The sequence below is a fragment of the Monodelphis domestica genome, chromosome 5 (genome assembly GCF_027887165.1).
Source record: "Monodelphis domestica isolate mMonDom1 chromosome 5, mMonDom1.pri, whole genome shotgun sequence".
NCBI classification, from domain to species: Eukaryota; Metazoa; Chordata; class Mammalia; order Didelphimorphia; family Didelphidae; genus Monodelphis; species Monodelphis domestica.
In genome coordinates, this window is record NC_077231.1 from 37,814,500 (window position 1) to 37,831,189 (window position 16,690).

Below are 16,690 nucleotides of genomic sequence, written 5' to 3' on the forward strand. Positions count from 1 at the left end.
AAAATAATGTTATCTAATTTCATCTGTTCTTTGGATAAATTTGAGTCACTTTGCCTGCAGTTTTAAAACCTAGAAAAGTTTGAGTTTATATATACATATATATATGAAAATAGCTTATGAGTCATATCACATGTAACATTTTCTGGTTTTGAGAGATTGAAAATCTTCAAAGTATTGTCTTTTTGGCCTTGATGAAATATGACTTAATGGACAGGCCTTTTGGACCAAAAGCTTGGGAGTACCTATTTGAGGGGACAAATATCCTATAGTAATTTAGTAGCAGAATAAATTGGATTTTGTGTGCGGTCATGGACAAATAACTTGCTTAATTTTCTTAGTTTAATTTGGGCTAGATCTTATAGGTCTTTTTTTTTTCTTTACATTTTGTTATTGGACTTCAGGGAAAAACCAAACATCTTAAATAATCTATTTCTAAAGGTAACATGAAAAGAGTATAGGTTAAATACTATAGAAAATTGGAACCAATTTGGACTTTAGTCACTTCTCTATCTCTGTAAAGAGTGCTCTGTTTTCATTGGCTCCTTAATGTGGATGGTTTCCCAAAGGTTGTCTTTCCTTTCTTCTCTGTCTACTTTATTTCCTTGGTAATGTCATTTATTCCTAGAGTTTCAACTACTTCTCTTTCCTAAAAAGGCTTTCAAATCCACATTTCTAATGCTTGATTTATTTGTTGAAGTAAAACTTGCATTCTTTCATCAAAAGAAGTCATTTTTTCCTGGATAGCTAATGGGAAATAATTCATTTCTTCATTTGCCAGCTTGTTTTCTTTCTAGTAGGGTATGCTGCAACTGTTAATTCCATTTCCAAATTGTTAATCTTATGAGCCAAGTACTCAGAGTCTAATTCCAAATGCTATTCTTCAAGGAAACTGGAAATATGCCTAAAATTTCCCCCAATTATGGTGCTGAGACTAAACCAAAGCAATTTTTAATAACAAATTTATGTCATTAGAAATTTTTCCAGGCTTTGTTTCAATGATTAATAAACTAATACTTAAAAAAAAAAAGGCATTTTTACTTGTACTGAGCATAAATAGAACCAACACAATTCTTAGTCATATTCAGAATTTTCAAGTCTTTGGGTGGAACATTTCATTAGTTCATAAAGGAGAACTTGCATTTTATATAATTTTAAACTCTCTTTTATTATGACATTGTATTGCTTGAATAATTTATATATATATTTTTAAAATCCATTTCAGGCACACACTACTCGTTCCAGTCAGAGGTGTTTGGCTTTTGTTGATGATATTCGTTGTTCCAACCAGTCTCTCCCGATGACCAGGCACTGTCTGAATCGTATGTTTTCACTTTCATTTTATGATTTGTCAGATGGAGTATTGCCAATTACTAGTGGTTATCAATTTTCTCATTTCCAAGATTTCAGTTTTCCATTGGCCCTGAATCAAGGCCTACAGTTTGTTGGAACTGTTGGTTTCAAACAGGAGCCTAAAAAATGTCATCCTATGGTTTTCTGGCCATTTCAGAATGTTATGGGAAATGGTCAATCCATTAGGAAGAAACACTTGAATTTTTGGAAGTGAAGTACTGTTAATCTTTTTTTAATGGAATGCTAAACCATTACAGTATTAAAAAGTTACAGTATAAAACCATTTTGAATAGGCTTAATTTGTTAGGTCACATTGAGTTTTGTTACAGCCTACTTAAAGAAGCCATTTTGTCTTTATGCAGCATTGAGTAGAGAACTGTTTTTGTATTAGGTGTTTAAAACTTTCTTGAATCTTTTGTTACAAAAATTAGGAGATAGATTTTTTTTCTTTTTGAGTTTTACTTTACTTCTCAAAGAAATAAATGAAAAGTGGACCAACAAAATGATAATTTCTGTGCGGGCCTCCATTTTAACTCTTCACCCCAAATTTTTAGCTAAATTGAAAAAATTTTTCTTTGAGAATACACCACCAATTTTATTATGCAAATACATAGGAATGGAAAATTTTACTCTACAGTTTTTTAAATGTGTAAGGCACAAATTCTGTTAGAAATTGCCTTACCTATTTGGTAAAGTAAAGGCTACCAAAATTTATTTAAAAAAACAAAATAGACTGTAGAGCCTATAGCCAATAATTTTTCTTTTTGTAGCCTCTTTTTTCTACTCTGTCATAGTCTTCTTTGACAAGAACAAAATTTATTGTTCATGTAATTAGTTGGTTTTGCTAAATACAGTCCCGTGAAATTGTTGTCCTTTGAATATACTTGCAAGTCTAATTGATTTTATTAAATTATAGCTTGCATTTTGAACATGACCATGTAAGCTTAACTTTCTTCAGGCAACTAGGAAGTTGATTTGATTTGTTCTGTGGAAAGGGTTTTTATTGAAAACAAGCAGAATAAATATGTATACATACATATAAGTATACATTTGTGTGTATATATACATTTTTTTGAGAAAAGAATACTCGGAGTAAGTCAAGAATAATGCAGGACTCTTAATTTAAACTTAAATATTACTTTTGGCAGTTAAATTTGGTTTCAATTTTTGTTTTCTCAGAGTTTCATTGCCAGTTTGAAAATGTACTCTCATGAGACTTTTTACCTTCAGCTTTTAACTTGATTTTTTTCAGTTACCAAGCAGTGTTTTTTTTCTCCTTCTCACCTCCAAATTGAAAGAAGAAAAGAAAAAGAAATCCCTAATTACAAAATAGTCAGGCAAAACAAATCCATATAGAAGTCAAATCCAAAAAAAATGTTTCTTTTTACTTGAGTCTATCATTTCTGTCTTTTTTTTTAAAACCTTTACCTTCCATCTTAGAGTCAATACTGTATATTGGATCTAAGGCAGAAGAGCTGTAAGGGCTAGGCAAAGTGAGACTTGCCCAGGATCACACAGCTAGGAGGTATCTGAGACCAGATTTGAATCTAGGACCTCCCATCTCTAGGCCTGACTCTCAATCCACTGAGCCATCAAGCTGCCTTCCATCACCTTTGTTAAGAGATATTATATTAACATGCTTCAGTTAGTCACTGCATTGTTCACAGTTCTTAAAGTCTTTGAAAGTTGGTTTTATTTAAGATACTATTTATATGATGTTATTTGTTTAGCTATACATCATTTGATGGTCGTTTCTTAAGTTTCTAGTTTTTTTTGCCATTACAAAAAGAACTGCTATTAATATTTTTGCAGATATAGATCCTTTTCTTCTTTTGATCTATTTAGGGATATTATTGATGAAATGATGTAGTCAGTGGATCCTGGAATAGGAAGACCTGAGATCAAATATGGTCTTACCTACTTAGTAGTTGTGTCACCCTGGACAAGTCACTTAACCTCTGTCCCAGTTTCCCTACTTGTAAAATGGGACTGTAAAATGGAATCTACCTCCTAAGGTTGTTGTGAGGATCATATGAGATACTATTTGTAAAGTGCTTTGCCACCCTTCAAGGACCATTAAAAAAAAAGCTAATTGTTTCTACTTAGTAGTGGTTTTGCTGAATTAAAAAAAATGTAGTTAGATGCAATTTCTCAATTTTTTTCCCAAGACCAAAGCTTGTTCATTATAATTTCACAGCTATTTTCCTTTCTATTTACATTATTTTAGTTGTACATAAATTTTTTGATGCTACAAACGAAGACATTGAAGGATTGGTTTTAAATTCTATTACTTAATTTGACAGTAATTTTTATTTCTCACTAATTATGCTACTTGATATCTTGTATTAGATATAGCTGTAGTTCTATGTATCCCAATTTCTATCATTTCCCTATACCTGGATAACTTATTCAACTCTTTAAGGAATATATTTCAGTACATTGAATATTCATTGCTCTCTGTTTCCCTTTGCTATTTCTTCACAGATATCTGTCAAGATACCAATCAGGTTCTCTTCAAGTGGTGTCAGGGCTCTGAGGAGGTACCTTGTAACAAACCAGTTCCTGTCAGCCTCTCTGAGGACCCCTGTTGCCCATTGCATTTTCAACTGCCACCTCAAATGTATAAGCCTGAACAGATACTCTCTGTGCCAGATGAACTGGAAGCTGTCCCCATGGATATGTACTTGAGTGCTGCTGAACTTCAGCCCACAGAGAGTTTACCTCTGGAGTTCAGTGATGTAAGTTGGAGAAACTATTTGCTTTGCTTGACCTATTTCTTCATAAGGCCATCTGAATGTGGAGAAAATTTCAATCTTTATGGTTTAAAAAAAGCGGTTTTAAAGTAAAATTAAAAAACAAAGTAGCCATATTAACCTGGGTTTACATCTTGATGGTTGGTTATTGAGTTATTTACTCATAGATACCAAAGAATTAATAGTTACTAAAGGAAACTTTGGGACTTTGGGTTTTCTGAATGTTTTCTCTACTTGCCTTTAAGCTTTTCCAGTAGTTAGGCTTTTACAGACTAAGAATTTGTACTTATTAGCTATACCTATTTGTCTATCTACCTATTTATCTCTCTCTTAAAAAAACAAACAAACTTGAACTTCTTTCTTAAAAGCTCTATATTGTTTCCAAGGCATAAGGAGTGGTAAGGGCTAGGCATTGGGGATTAAATGACTTGTCCAGCGTTAAACAGCTACGAAGTGTCTTAAGTACTTCCTGTTTCCTGGCTTGTCTTTAACCTCTGAGCCACCTAGCTGTTCCCTTAAAATATTAAAAGGGTTTAAAAAAAAAAAACAAACCATGATATTTATAACCTGGAATCTGTTCAGGCAACAGATTATGCAAATGCCTACTATTGGAAGGGCATAAAAATTTGAAAGCACATAGAAACTTAATGTTACTAGCTACTTTTAATATATTGATTGTATCTTTTTTTGGTTGGGAATGAGGCACCATACCTAGTTTTGGGGGAGTTTGGAAAAACAAGTTGATGATTTTAAAGGATTGTTGTAAAGAATAATAGAGGGAGCCAGGAAAGTTAAGAGAATCATTAGAATTTTACCAGTACAAACTTTGCTTATAAAAATAAAGGTTATAATAGCTGATTTCACATAGCATTTAAGGTTTACAAGGTGCTTTATATATATTCTTTTAGGGACCAACTTTTCAGAGTATAAATACATATACCTTCAAATGACTGAATTTTATTGTGTACCTTGTTCACCTACAAATTTGTTTCTCTGGGAGATAGTTTAATTTGTTCTTTATCTTAATTTATTGCTATAGTTTTATAGCACTCTGGTTCTGAACATGTGATATCTTTGTCATGAACTTCAGTCTCCATATATTTGCTCATATAACTTTCCTACTGACTAATACCCCACCTCTTATACTTTACAGCTGCTTTTAGGATTATTACCTGTCGAAGTAAGCCAATCTTTCTACTATATAGTTGAGTGTAAAGATCAGTATTCCTGTTTAAACTTGCTTTCTTCTTAACCAATCTCTTTTTCCATCAGTAAATTTAGTCTTAGGGGGAATCAATCTAATTCATTCACTTTCCTAATCACATTTTCTCCCCTATACTTTAGGTATGTTGCTTTTTAAAAGTTCATAATAAAAGTTTTTCATGATAAAGGTTTTTGCTGTTTCCTGTGATGAAGAGCTTTTGTACCTTTTAGTGGTTGTGTGTGTAGGATGAGGTATGGAGATAGTTTATATAGATAGGTCATTATTAGAAACTTGAGAATGAACTTGTCTCTGCCAAACTGACTCACTTTCAAAACTCTCTTGAAGCTTCCTTAAAAACCCCATTTACTTAAACATTTTTAATTTAAAATTTTCTTTAAAAACTACAAACACTGCTTTTATTTTAGCAATTTAAGTGGTTGATTATGTATACTGAAACTAATATTTATTTAGTTTTGCTTTTGGTTCCATGATGGTCAAGAATGATCACTTTTGTATGTGGTCATGCAATTCATATTTGGGATTTTATTGATTTTATTTGGTTCAGAAAAATGATTCATACAAACCAATTTCTATTGGGGAAATCAGTGCTGGTTGGATAAATATATTTTTTCTGCAAATCCTATTGTAAGGTCTCATCTACTAGCATTTGAATAAGAAAATCTAGTATTTTTTCCAATTTTTTATCTTCTTATATAATGAGCTATTGTCGAGTCTTTTGAGGAGACAAATCTAAATTCAATCTGGATCAGAAAGGTCATTTTCTTTTTTAATTAAAAACAAAACAAACAAACCCTTACCTTCTATCTTAGAATTGATACTAAGTATTGGTTCCAAGGCAGAAATGCAGTATGGCCAGGCAATGGGGGTTAAGTGACTTTCCCTGGGTCACACAGCTAGGAAGGATCTGATGATACATTTGAACCCAGGACCTCCTATCTCCAGGTTTTCTCTTTACTGGGCAACCTAGCTGCTCCATCCTCCTGTTTAAAAAAAGGTTTTTGATATATTTTGTTTTCATAACACAATTTTCTCTGTATTTTCTCCTTTCTTTTGAGGAACATATAACAATTTTTTTTAAGGGGAAAAAAGAGAAAAAACATTTAAGAAACTTGATCACATCAAAAATATATATGCCCCGTTTCTCATCGTGAACCTCAGTTAAATATTTCTTAATTTCCTATCATATGCCAGGCACTATACTAAGTGCTGGGGATAAAAAATGCAAAAGATGGGGCAACTGGGTCACTCAGTGGATTGAGAGCCAGGCCTAGAGCTGAGAGGTCCTGGGTTAAAATCTGGATTCAGACACTTCCTAGCTGTGTGACCCTGAGCAAGTCACATAACTTCCATTGCCTAGCCCTTAACATTCTTATGCTTTGGAACCAATACACAGTATTGATTCCAAGATAGAAGGTATAGGTTTTTATTTTTGTAAAAATGCAAAAGGCAGTCCTACTTTTGAGTATTTCACAGTCTTATGGAGACAATGTACAAATACATACAAAAAATAAGCTAAATGCAGGATAAATTGAAAATAATAAACAGAGAAGGTACTAGAATTAAGGGGGATTGGAAAAGATTGAATTTTAGCAGGGGTTTGAAGAAAGGCAGGGAAGCCAGGAGGTGGTGATGAGGGAGAACCATTCCAAATAAAGGGAACATAGTGAAAATGCTTGGAGAAAATGCAGATGGGTCTACTCCTCTCTTTCAGCACTCATTTTTGTTGTTTTGTGGTTCTTTCCATTTCCATTGTTCTAGTTATTATATGTATTGTTTTCTTGGCTCTGCATACTTCATTCTTTATCAGTTTGTCTTTCCGTGCTTCTCTATTGTTATCCTATTTGTCATTTCTTGTAGCACATTCCACCTTTTTTATAGTACATAGCACAATTTAAACCATTCCGTGTGTGTGTGTGTGTGTGTGCGCGCGCGCGCGAGCGCGCGTGCGTGTGTGCGAACACACACACACTAAGTAGTGAAATATCTAGGTCAAAGGATATTTGGTTTGCATAAACTTCATTTTATATTAGATTAAATCACAGATTAGATTAAATGCATGTGTGCTTTTCTTTCAACAATCCTTAAAACATCATGTATTTTCACCTTTTTATTTCTTCCCTTCTTAGTCTAGGTGAATTAATTTTGTTTATGCAATGGCTTTTCAATTTTTTATAAAAAATTTTCATCTTTTATCTCTTTATTTTGTCTTGTAATTGCTTCTATCCTTTGTCTGGATAAGAATATATCCCCTACTTATTGCTGTGAAACTAGTGGGATGATCTTTAATATTAAAGTCATGTATGCATAGTTTTGTAGAACATTGTAAGAGGTTGGTCTAAGCTCAGTTTCTGCCAAACTTTTCCAGTTTTCCCAGAAATTCTTTATAAATAGGCAGTTTTTTTCCTAATTATTGACTTCAGACTTATCAGACATTGGACTATCAAATTTCATTATTTTTGATTCTCCCTTTAGTATGTTCCATTGATCTACTTAATTTTTTAAACCAACATTGAGGTTTTGAAGATTCCTGCTTTATAATCAAATCAGTCAAATAAACATTTAACAAGTGCCTACTCTTTGTCAGGCACTGTGCTAAGATCTGGTGATTCAAAAAGAGAAAAAAGATAGTCTGTGTCCTTAGGAGCTTACATTTTAATGGGGGGAAACAATAAGGAACCAAATATTTACAAACAAGCTACATACAGGTAAAATGGAACATAATTAAAAGAGGGAAGACACTTTAAGAGAGGTTGAGAAAAGCTTCCTATAGAAGATGGATTTGGGAAAAGAGGAGAGAGCATTTTAGTCATGAGGGACTGCCAGAGAAAATGTCTGGAAGAGATAGATGGAGTGTCCATGGAATAGCAAGGTGGCCAGTATGGATGTATATGTAATGGGAAAGGTGGGGGAGGAGAGAATGTTATGAATAGCTTTGATCATCCTGGAGGAAGCCACTGAAATTTTTAAGTAGGGAAGGTTAGACTGTTCTTTTAAGAAATCACTTTGGTGGCTAAATGGAGGAAGGCCTAGAGTGGAGAAAGACTGAGGCAGGCTAGCCCACCAATAGACTACTGAAATAGGCTAGGAGAATTGATGAGGGCCTGTATTAGAGTGGCTCCAGCATAAAAGGAGAGAAGGGGACGTTTCAGAGATGTTGCAGAGGTGAAATTGATAGGATGTGGGTAATGTCTTGGGTGTGGGAATTATAGGGAGAGGTGTGGGAATTATAGGGAGAGAGTGAAGAGGCAAAGGTGACAGCTATAATGTGAGCCTGAGTTTGAGGTCTAAAAGGTGCTATCCTTTCTACATATCTGTCTTGAAATTCCTTGACTTAAAAACATTTTTTTATTGATAGCTATCTTTCCAATTTAGCCCCCTCTCTGACTCCTCAGATAGGCATCTTTTTATAATAAAAAATAAAAGTCTGAAATTGTCTATAGTATTGAATAAACTTAAGAGCCCTTGCCTCCTATATCTCATCTTTGAATCCAAGAAATAATTCCACAGCATTCATTTTCAGTTATTTACAATCAGAATGTTTTGTTCATGTTGAACATGGGTAAATTGTTTTCTTATTCCTATTGATTAAGATTAAAATCCAGATAAAGAATTGGACAATATTGGAAACACTTGTACAGTTTCTTCATTCCACTTTGTTTCTGGCTATAATTTATTTTTTCAGTTTCTTTCATATAGTATTTAGTGTAGAAAGGCATTTGAGAACTCCATATCCATTATTTTGTATGAGGAAATGGAGGATTTTTTTTTTTAAACCCTTACCTTCTGTCTTGGAATCAATGTGTATTGGTTCCAAGGCAGAAGAGTGGTAAGGGCCAGGCAATGGGGGGGTTAAGTGACTTGCCCAGGGTCATACAGCTAAGAAATGTTTGAGCCCAGATTTGAACCTAGGACTACTGTCTCTAGGCCTGGCTCTCAATCTGCTGAGCTACCCAGCTGCCCCCAAAGTGGAGGATTTTTAAAAAAGAAAAGTTTTTTTTTTTTAGGAACATTAAAATATTATTAGAAGATTAAACTCTTGAACAATATTTCATCTGATCTTCAGTGTATAAATCTGTTTTGCTGGAAGGATAGTGGTGCCCTTGACCAGTAATAAGGAGTTTTAAAGGAGGGTGGATTTGGGGGAGGAAAGATGTAAATGATGAGAGATCTGTGATCTACTACTATGTAAGTTTTAGGAAAGAAATGAAAAAAAAAATGCTCCTTCCCACAAATTTCCTAATAGTATGGATATTGTATGTAAAATGTTGGTAAAAACAGCCATTTCTGAGTTCAGAGAATTCTAACAAAAGGGCATTTTGTTTGCATATTTTTCTATTCACATTGATAAAATTGATTCTGTATAGGGTTTTAAATACTTTGAGGTAACTTTCCTTACCAAATTAAGTTCAGTTATAAAGTTCCTATTTGGTGATTCATTTTGGGAAAATTTGAATTCCTGATTGTTGTCAGGAGCAAAGGATGGTTGGCAAGTAGCTATAACCAGTTTTATTGTACTGTTCAGATAAAATAGAACCAGAAAGTATTTGTTTTAGTTTACATATTTTTCTCCTTTATGTAGAAATAATGAATTTCATATTTGAAAGGTACATCAGAGATCTTTTGACTAGTATTTAGCCCATAACTTAATAAGATCTGCTTCAACACAACCTCTAGAGATGATCAAGCCTTTGTCTAAAGATTCAACTACTACTTGAAGCTGTCTATTTACATTTTGGATGACTTTCATTGTTAGGAATTTAAGTTAATGGACATTAAGATTAACTTTCAATTTTGTAGCATCTTTCATTATTTTCTTGACCTGTCTGGCATCTAGTCTTAATATCCAGTGCCTTTGTTGTTTAGTCATTTCAGTCATGTCTGACTTGGTGATCCCATTTTGGGTTGTTCTTGGCAAAGATTATTGGAGTGATTTGCCATTCTCATTTTACATGTGAGGAAACTGAGGCAAACAGAATTAAGTGACTTGTCCAAGGTCATATAGCTAGTAAGGGTCTGAGGCTGGATTTGAAGCAGGTCTTTCTGATTCCAGTCCCTGCTCTCAATCCACTGCACCCACATAGCTACCCCAACTAGTACATACTAGTTGCATAATACATTCTTGCTGATTGCTTGATTGGAATAAAATAAAATAAGTTTTAAGTCTAAATTCTTAGAGATACCTATCTTTATTCCCCTTGATTTCTTTAACCATGTCCACTTCTTCAGCTGGTATTATGATTTCATCTTAAAGACTTTTTCCATCTTTATTTCCTTCTTCTGGATGCTCTGAAGCTTATTGGTATTCTTTCTAAACCTATAGTACTCTGAATTGCACATAACCAGGCAGATAATGATCTGGCCAGAATAAGATTACAAAGTATTAAATAGTAAAAGGCCACATTCAAATCCCTGTTCTTGACAAAACCATATGGGTCCTCCCTAATTAATCTTGATTGAGATCTCTTGTTTTTACCTCATTTTTATTTCCAGCTATATTCTTCCCCTCTCCATTGAACTATCATTGTAACAGAGTAAAAAAAGAAGAAAAACAATTAGCAAAACAAATCAAACATTTTCTGTATTTGAGAGGATTACATACAGTATTCTACACTTAGAGTCTCTTATCCCTTCTATAAGGAAAATGAAGTGAATTTTCTTTTCTGGGGCTGATACTCAGTTTGTTTGTTTTTTCCACTTATACTGTGGTCATTGTGTTCAGGATATTTCCTGTTGTCTTTTTTTTTTAACATCTCTATTTGTCTCTATTTGTAGTTTTTTATGGTAAACTAATATTCTGCTTACATTCATACATACATACACACAATTAGCTATTCCCTGACTTATGGGCACCTACTTTGTTTCCAGTTTTTTTGCTATCACAAAACTTGCTGCTATGAATATTTTGATTTATATGGTACTTTTCCTTAGGAAAAGAAGTCTTTCACCTTCTGTGGGTTGGGAAACCATAGTTTAGTGATCTGGAGCAATCTTCTGTATAAATGTTGATAGTTTGCACTTCTTAAAAAAATTGTTCATATCCTTTGATCTATGGGAGAATGGCTCTTTGTCTTATATTTGTGTAAATTCCATATATATCTTGAGTGTTTAACTCTTAGCAGAGGTATTTGATGCAAAAATTTTCCCCCCAATCAGTGGTTTGCTTTCTTATCATACTTGCATTAATTTTGTTCCTACAAAAATCTTTTAATTTCACATAATTGAAATTATCTATTTTAGTGACTTAATCCACTCAGCTTTGGAACCACGGCCCTGGGGCAGTGCTGTCCTGATTGGTGAGTCAGTCAACGACAACGTACATGGCCCTTATTACCTAGTGGCCCCAGACTCTAGACCATGCTTCACATCCCATCTGACCGTCTGCCCTGGCCATCTCCTTGCCATCTGTCCTGCTGCTGCTCCCTCTGGACCACTGGACCTCCTGAGACCATGCCCTGGGTGACTTAATCCACACAGCTTTGGAACCACCGCCCTGGGGCCATGCTGTTCTGATTGGTGAGTCAGCCAGAACCAATGCACATGGCCTATTATATCTAGCTTATCTAGACCCTGAGATCCAGACCTTGGTTTACATTCCATCCAACCTGTACCCTGGCCATCTTGCCATCAGAAATGTGTCTTCTTCTTTTCCTTTCTACCTCTTGCTCTGGGAATAGTAATCAAATCAATACTACCCTTATTTTTAGAAAAGGTCATGTCATTTGACTGCCCTAAGACTCCATTCACTAACTACACGGTTATTTTTCAAACCAAAACACCTTTCTGTGGTACATATATTATTTTCCCTCTACCAGAATATATACTTCTTGAGGATTGGGGCTATAGTGCTTTTTTATTTATATCCCCAGTAAATACTTTTCATTTGTTCATTCTTTCATTCTGTTTTGTGATCTCTATCCATACCTTTGAAAACTATCCATGTGGAGTCTTTAAAATCATTCCTTCCTTTTCTTAATGTTCACTAATAATAATATATTCTACAGTAATTTTGTCAGGAACTAAAGTCAAGTTTACTGGCCTGTTGTAGTCCATTGGCAATGGTCTCTATCTTTTTTTTTTTGAAATTTGGCCATTTGCTCTTTTCCGATCCAATTCTTAGTTTTATCAAAGATCACTAGTGGTTCACCAGCCACATGAATGGGTTTGGTACTTTAAGGGTGTCAGTTCCTATGGACATTGATTGAGTTTGAAGGTGGCTAAAGATTGTTACTATATATTTTGGGTACAAATTTCCTACCAGCTTATTTTTATTCTGTCCTCTCCTGACCAACGCTTATTTTTCTGGTCGAGAAAACAGAAGTAAAATAAGAGTTGAGCAAGTTTGCATTCACTCTGTAGTCTTGTTTTTATCTTTATTTAACCTTAAGTACCAATTTTGTCCCTTTGAGCCATATCTTTTCTCCAGAATGGTTTAAAAAAGCCTTTTTTGCTTGTTATTTATCTAACGTAATGACATTTTGAATTTTATGCACTATTCTTTCAGAACTGTGTCATTTCTTTATATTCAATCTATACTACATATTCTTGCTTTCCATCTTTTTGAACTGTTTTTTAAAAATCTTAAGCTTCTAAGTGCCTTGTTCTGTCACATAGAACTTTTTAGACACTCATTTTCCCTCCCATTAGAACTATTTCTTTGTGTCTTAAAATTTAAGATTTTAGAAATCTCACTTGACTTCCCTTGTGATATTTTAGTCTGTATTCTTTCTCAGCCTTTTGAGATAATGCAGTCCAAAAATCTAGGGTATGTGGTAGACTCTTCTCAATTTTCTTCCCTATCACAAATTCTTGGATAGAATGGAAAACCTTCACCTCAAGGTTCATCTCTACTGTTTCCTCTTATTCCACCATTGCAACCAGGTTCCTTTTTGTTGGTGAGAATCAGATCTACTTAGGATCTGTTTCCAGAATGCTTTCTTTTTAATATCTCTCAGTCCACATGATTGTTAACATACTCTAATGACAATTGTTTCTATTGCTGTCTTAAGTGACTTTCCCTCAAATATTATCCGTCACAGTTTTCTAACCCTCCACTGATTCCTGGTTTTCCTCATATATCTGTCCCACACCGAACTTGTTTTTTTTTTCTTCTGAATAATGTATATATTTCAGGGCAGTGAGGTGACACAGTGGACAGAGTGCCAGGCTTGGAGTCAGGAGGACCTGGGTTCAAATGTGGCCTCAGATACGTCCTAGATGTGTGACCCCATGGCAAGCCAATTAACCCTGTTTGCGTAATCCTTGCCCTTTGTCTTAGAGTTTTTTCTAAGGTAGAAAGTAAGGGTTTAAAAAACAAAAACATATATACTTAACTATCTTTTGGCTATAGTACTCATTACATCAAGAATCTGTGTTATCTATGAGATCAAATTTGTGTTAGGCCATCTAATTATATTTTTCTTATTACTCACTTTTTTTCCTATTTGTGTATAGGCATCCTCAGGTTTGCTGGCTTAGATCTTTGGGAGTGTCTCTTACGCACTGTTTATTCTTTATGGTATCTAGTTAAAGGATACCATAGTAAACCAGTTTTCTCTGTTCTATTTTGTATAAAACATCGTGCAAAATGCAGTGTATCAGATCTGTAAGACTCCAGGCAACTATATTTTTAATAGTACAGTTTGACCTTTACCTTTTTTGGATATATTATATTCCTGACTGTTCTGATTCTTATTTTCAAAAGTTATATGCTTGAGCACACTGGGAAAAAGCAGAAGAAAGCTCTGTGAATTTATGTAAATTATAAAGCCAACAACTGATTATATATCATTCACTTGTTGAAATGTTAGGGATTCTTCTGATCCATTAAAAAATTTATCTTTAGCAACGTGACTCTTGTAGCAAAAGGGTAATTACAGACCAGAAGAAAATGGTTCTTTTAAAACCATATAGGACATGAAATTAGAAATTGCATCCCCCCTTCTTTGCAGAGGTGGATGATGGTGTAGCACATTGTACGTACTGTCATTCTTGATATGGTGATAAGTTTTGCTGAACTGTTTTTTTCCTCTTTATTTGTTACAAGGGATTGACTTACTAGGTATTGGAGTGTAGAGTGATGTGTTCAGAATTGAAGGTAAAGTCAAGTCAAGGACCAAAATGAAAACAAGAACAATGACAAAATAAAGCTATCTGAGAGAGAACACAGCAATACAGGACAAAAATGAAACATTATATTTTGGAAGGACAAGGGATACCGAAGATTATAAAATAAAGCCCCTGATTTGTTTCTGGCTCCCACTATGATGGGGTAGAATTTAGTTTGTAGGAATTGGAGAACAGTGGCAAATACATTTTCTTCTTAATATCTGAGCTTTTGCAATGTTTATGACAGGCCCTGAATCAAGACCAATGGTTTGCTGTAACTGTTGGTTTCAAACAGGAGCCCAGAAGAATGTCTCCCCATGGTCTGTTGGTCATTCTAAATCTTTTTGTGGGGAATGACCAGTTCAGTTGGAAGAAACAAAATTGTGGAAAATGTTAGTTGATTAAGAAGAAATGTGGGACTTGACTCCTAGCTTGAAATTTTAATCTAGCAAACATTTATTCTTACGCAAAGTGACATCTAGCAGGCATTTAGGGAAAATTCTTTTTCATTATTGCTGTTACTATCATTAAGGCAATTTGGTGTAACTATTTCAACATTTCTTTTTTCTATTTTCCCCTAAACCTGCTTCTCTTTCTCACTGCACCATTTTTACCTTAATACCACACTACACAGTTACCTGTATTCAAAACCTGAATTTTGAATTAAGAATCTTTTGATTCTTGTTCACATATCTAATCAATTGCTTAGTCCTTTCATTTCAATCTAATAACTATTGTATCTAACCTTGTCTTTCTGCAGCCACCACACATATTTCATTATGGACTTCATTACATTTCCACCTTGTCTTATTTCAGTAGCCTCTTCACTTTCCATTCTCTTCTCCCCAGATATCTTCTTTGGTCATTGTTCTTTCTATTCAATGAATAACCTTACCCTCCCTCTGTAACCTCTCTTCTGTACTTTTATAGTTTTATAACCTACTTTTTTTTTTCTATCTTCTATAGTGAAAAAACCACGCTATTTACATACTCCTCCACCTCCTACATCTTTTGCTTATGCTGTTTTCAGTGTCAGTAATTTTCTCATCCCCGTGCTCCTCATGGCTATTGATTTCCTACCCATTGAAGCTCAGATGGCACTTCCTTTAGGAAGCCTTTTCTTCTTCCTTTCACCCAAAGTTATCAGTGTCCTTGATCTCACTTTACACTTTATTTTTATCTCTTCAATATACTTATGCATTCTTTTGTATTATAATGTTTGAATCTCAGCTAGTACCAAGGATAGTATACAAGTGGGACTTGTAATACACATTTCTTGAACTTGAATTGAGTAATTGTAAAATGTATATAATTTGAATAATATATTAGAAAAGGCAATTTATTATCTACAGTATTATCTACTTTTAGTTTTTTGGTCATATGGAGTCAGCTGGAATTAGATTTTTGATAATTCTATTTCTTATTGAGAAATAGTGAGTATAATTAGGAATTGAACCCTGCATTTGGTTAAAATGAAATTATTGTATCTTCTTTAGAATGATATCAGTTCCCCTGATATTACTGATAGATTTGTCTCTGATATTTTTTTCCTCCCCTCTCCTAGGACTTGGATGTAGTGGGTGATGGAATGCAGTGCCCTCCTTCTCCCTTGCTCTTTGACCCTTCACTAACTCTGGAGGATCATTCAATCAAAGACATTGCTGAAGCTCCTGTGGATATTCTGGCAAGTGAAGAGCACCCTTAGCTAGGTGTCTCAAATGCAGTAACACAGGGGTTTTCTGCTGGCCAACCTGTACCTTGGGGAGTGGGAATATCATCACAGGTAGAGTACAAAGCTACCTAAAATGAATTTTATCTTATTAAATAATTCTTACCTTTCTAATCAGTCATTTGATCCAGAAGCCTTTATTAAGTTCCTGATACACACACACACACACACACACACACACACACACACACACACACACACACACACACACACACACACACACACACACACACACACACACACACACACACACACACACACACACACACACACACACACACACACACACACACACACACACACACACACACACACACCAAGCACTGGGCTAGATAGACATTGGGAGTTCAAAGAAAAAAATGAAGTAATTCCTATCCTTAGAGAATTAATTTTCTTTGAATTAGTCAACAAGACATGTAAGTACTTGTACTTCATTTTAAATACATATATGAGTTCTTTTGTATCATGCTAATCTTTTCAAAGAACTTATCATAAATATATAATTCTTATAATACTAAAATCTTTCCA

General features: G+C 34.3%; 1 protein-coding gene and 2 non-coding genes across 8 annotated transcripts in view; all 3 read left to right on the top strand.

Moving 5' to 3' along the window:
- KANSL2 (KAT8 regulatory NSL complex subunit 2) overlaps positions 1-16,690 on the top strand; it is a 41,891-nt gene that overhangs the window by 20,786 nt on the left and 4,415 nt on the right. For 5 of the 6 annotated variants that reach the window (XM_056798356.1, XM_056798360.1, XM_056798359.1 and 2 more), the window contains exons 7-9: positions 1,223-1,319; positions 3,835-4,088; positions 15,998-16,117. In XM_056798356.1, coding sequence (XP_056654334.1) covers positions 1,223-1,319; positions 3,835-4,088; positions 15,998-16,117 — 471 coding nt within the window. Of the gene's footprint in view, positions 1-1,222; positions 1,320-3,834; positions 4,089-11,565; positions 11,842-15,997; positions 16,135-16,690 lie in introns of those variants that run through there. The other variant, XR_008912077.1, reaches the window with a different exon arrangement.
- Positions 1,415-1,548, top strand: LOC130454824 (small nucleolar RNA SNORA2/SNORA34 family). Its single transcript, XR_008912620.1, has one exon. It is a non-coding gene; the product is annotated as a small nucleolar RNA SNORA2/SNORA34 family (small nucleolar RNA).
- Positions 14,678-14,814, top strand: LOC130454823 (small nucleolar RNA SNORA2/SNORA34 family). The gene has a single exon (XR_008912619.1). It is a non-coding gene; the product is annotated as a small nucleolar RNA SNORA2/SNORA34 family (small nucleolar RNA).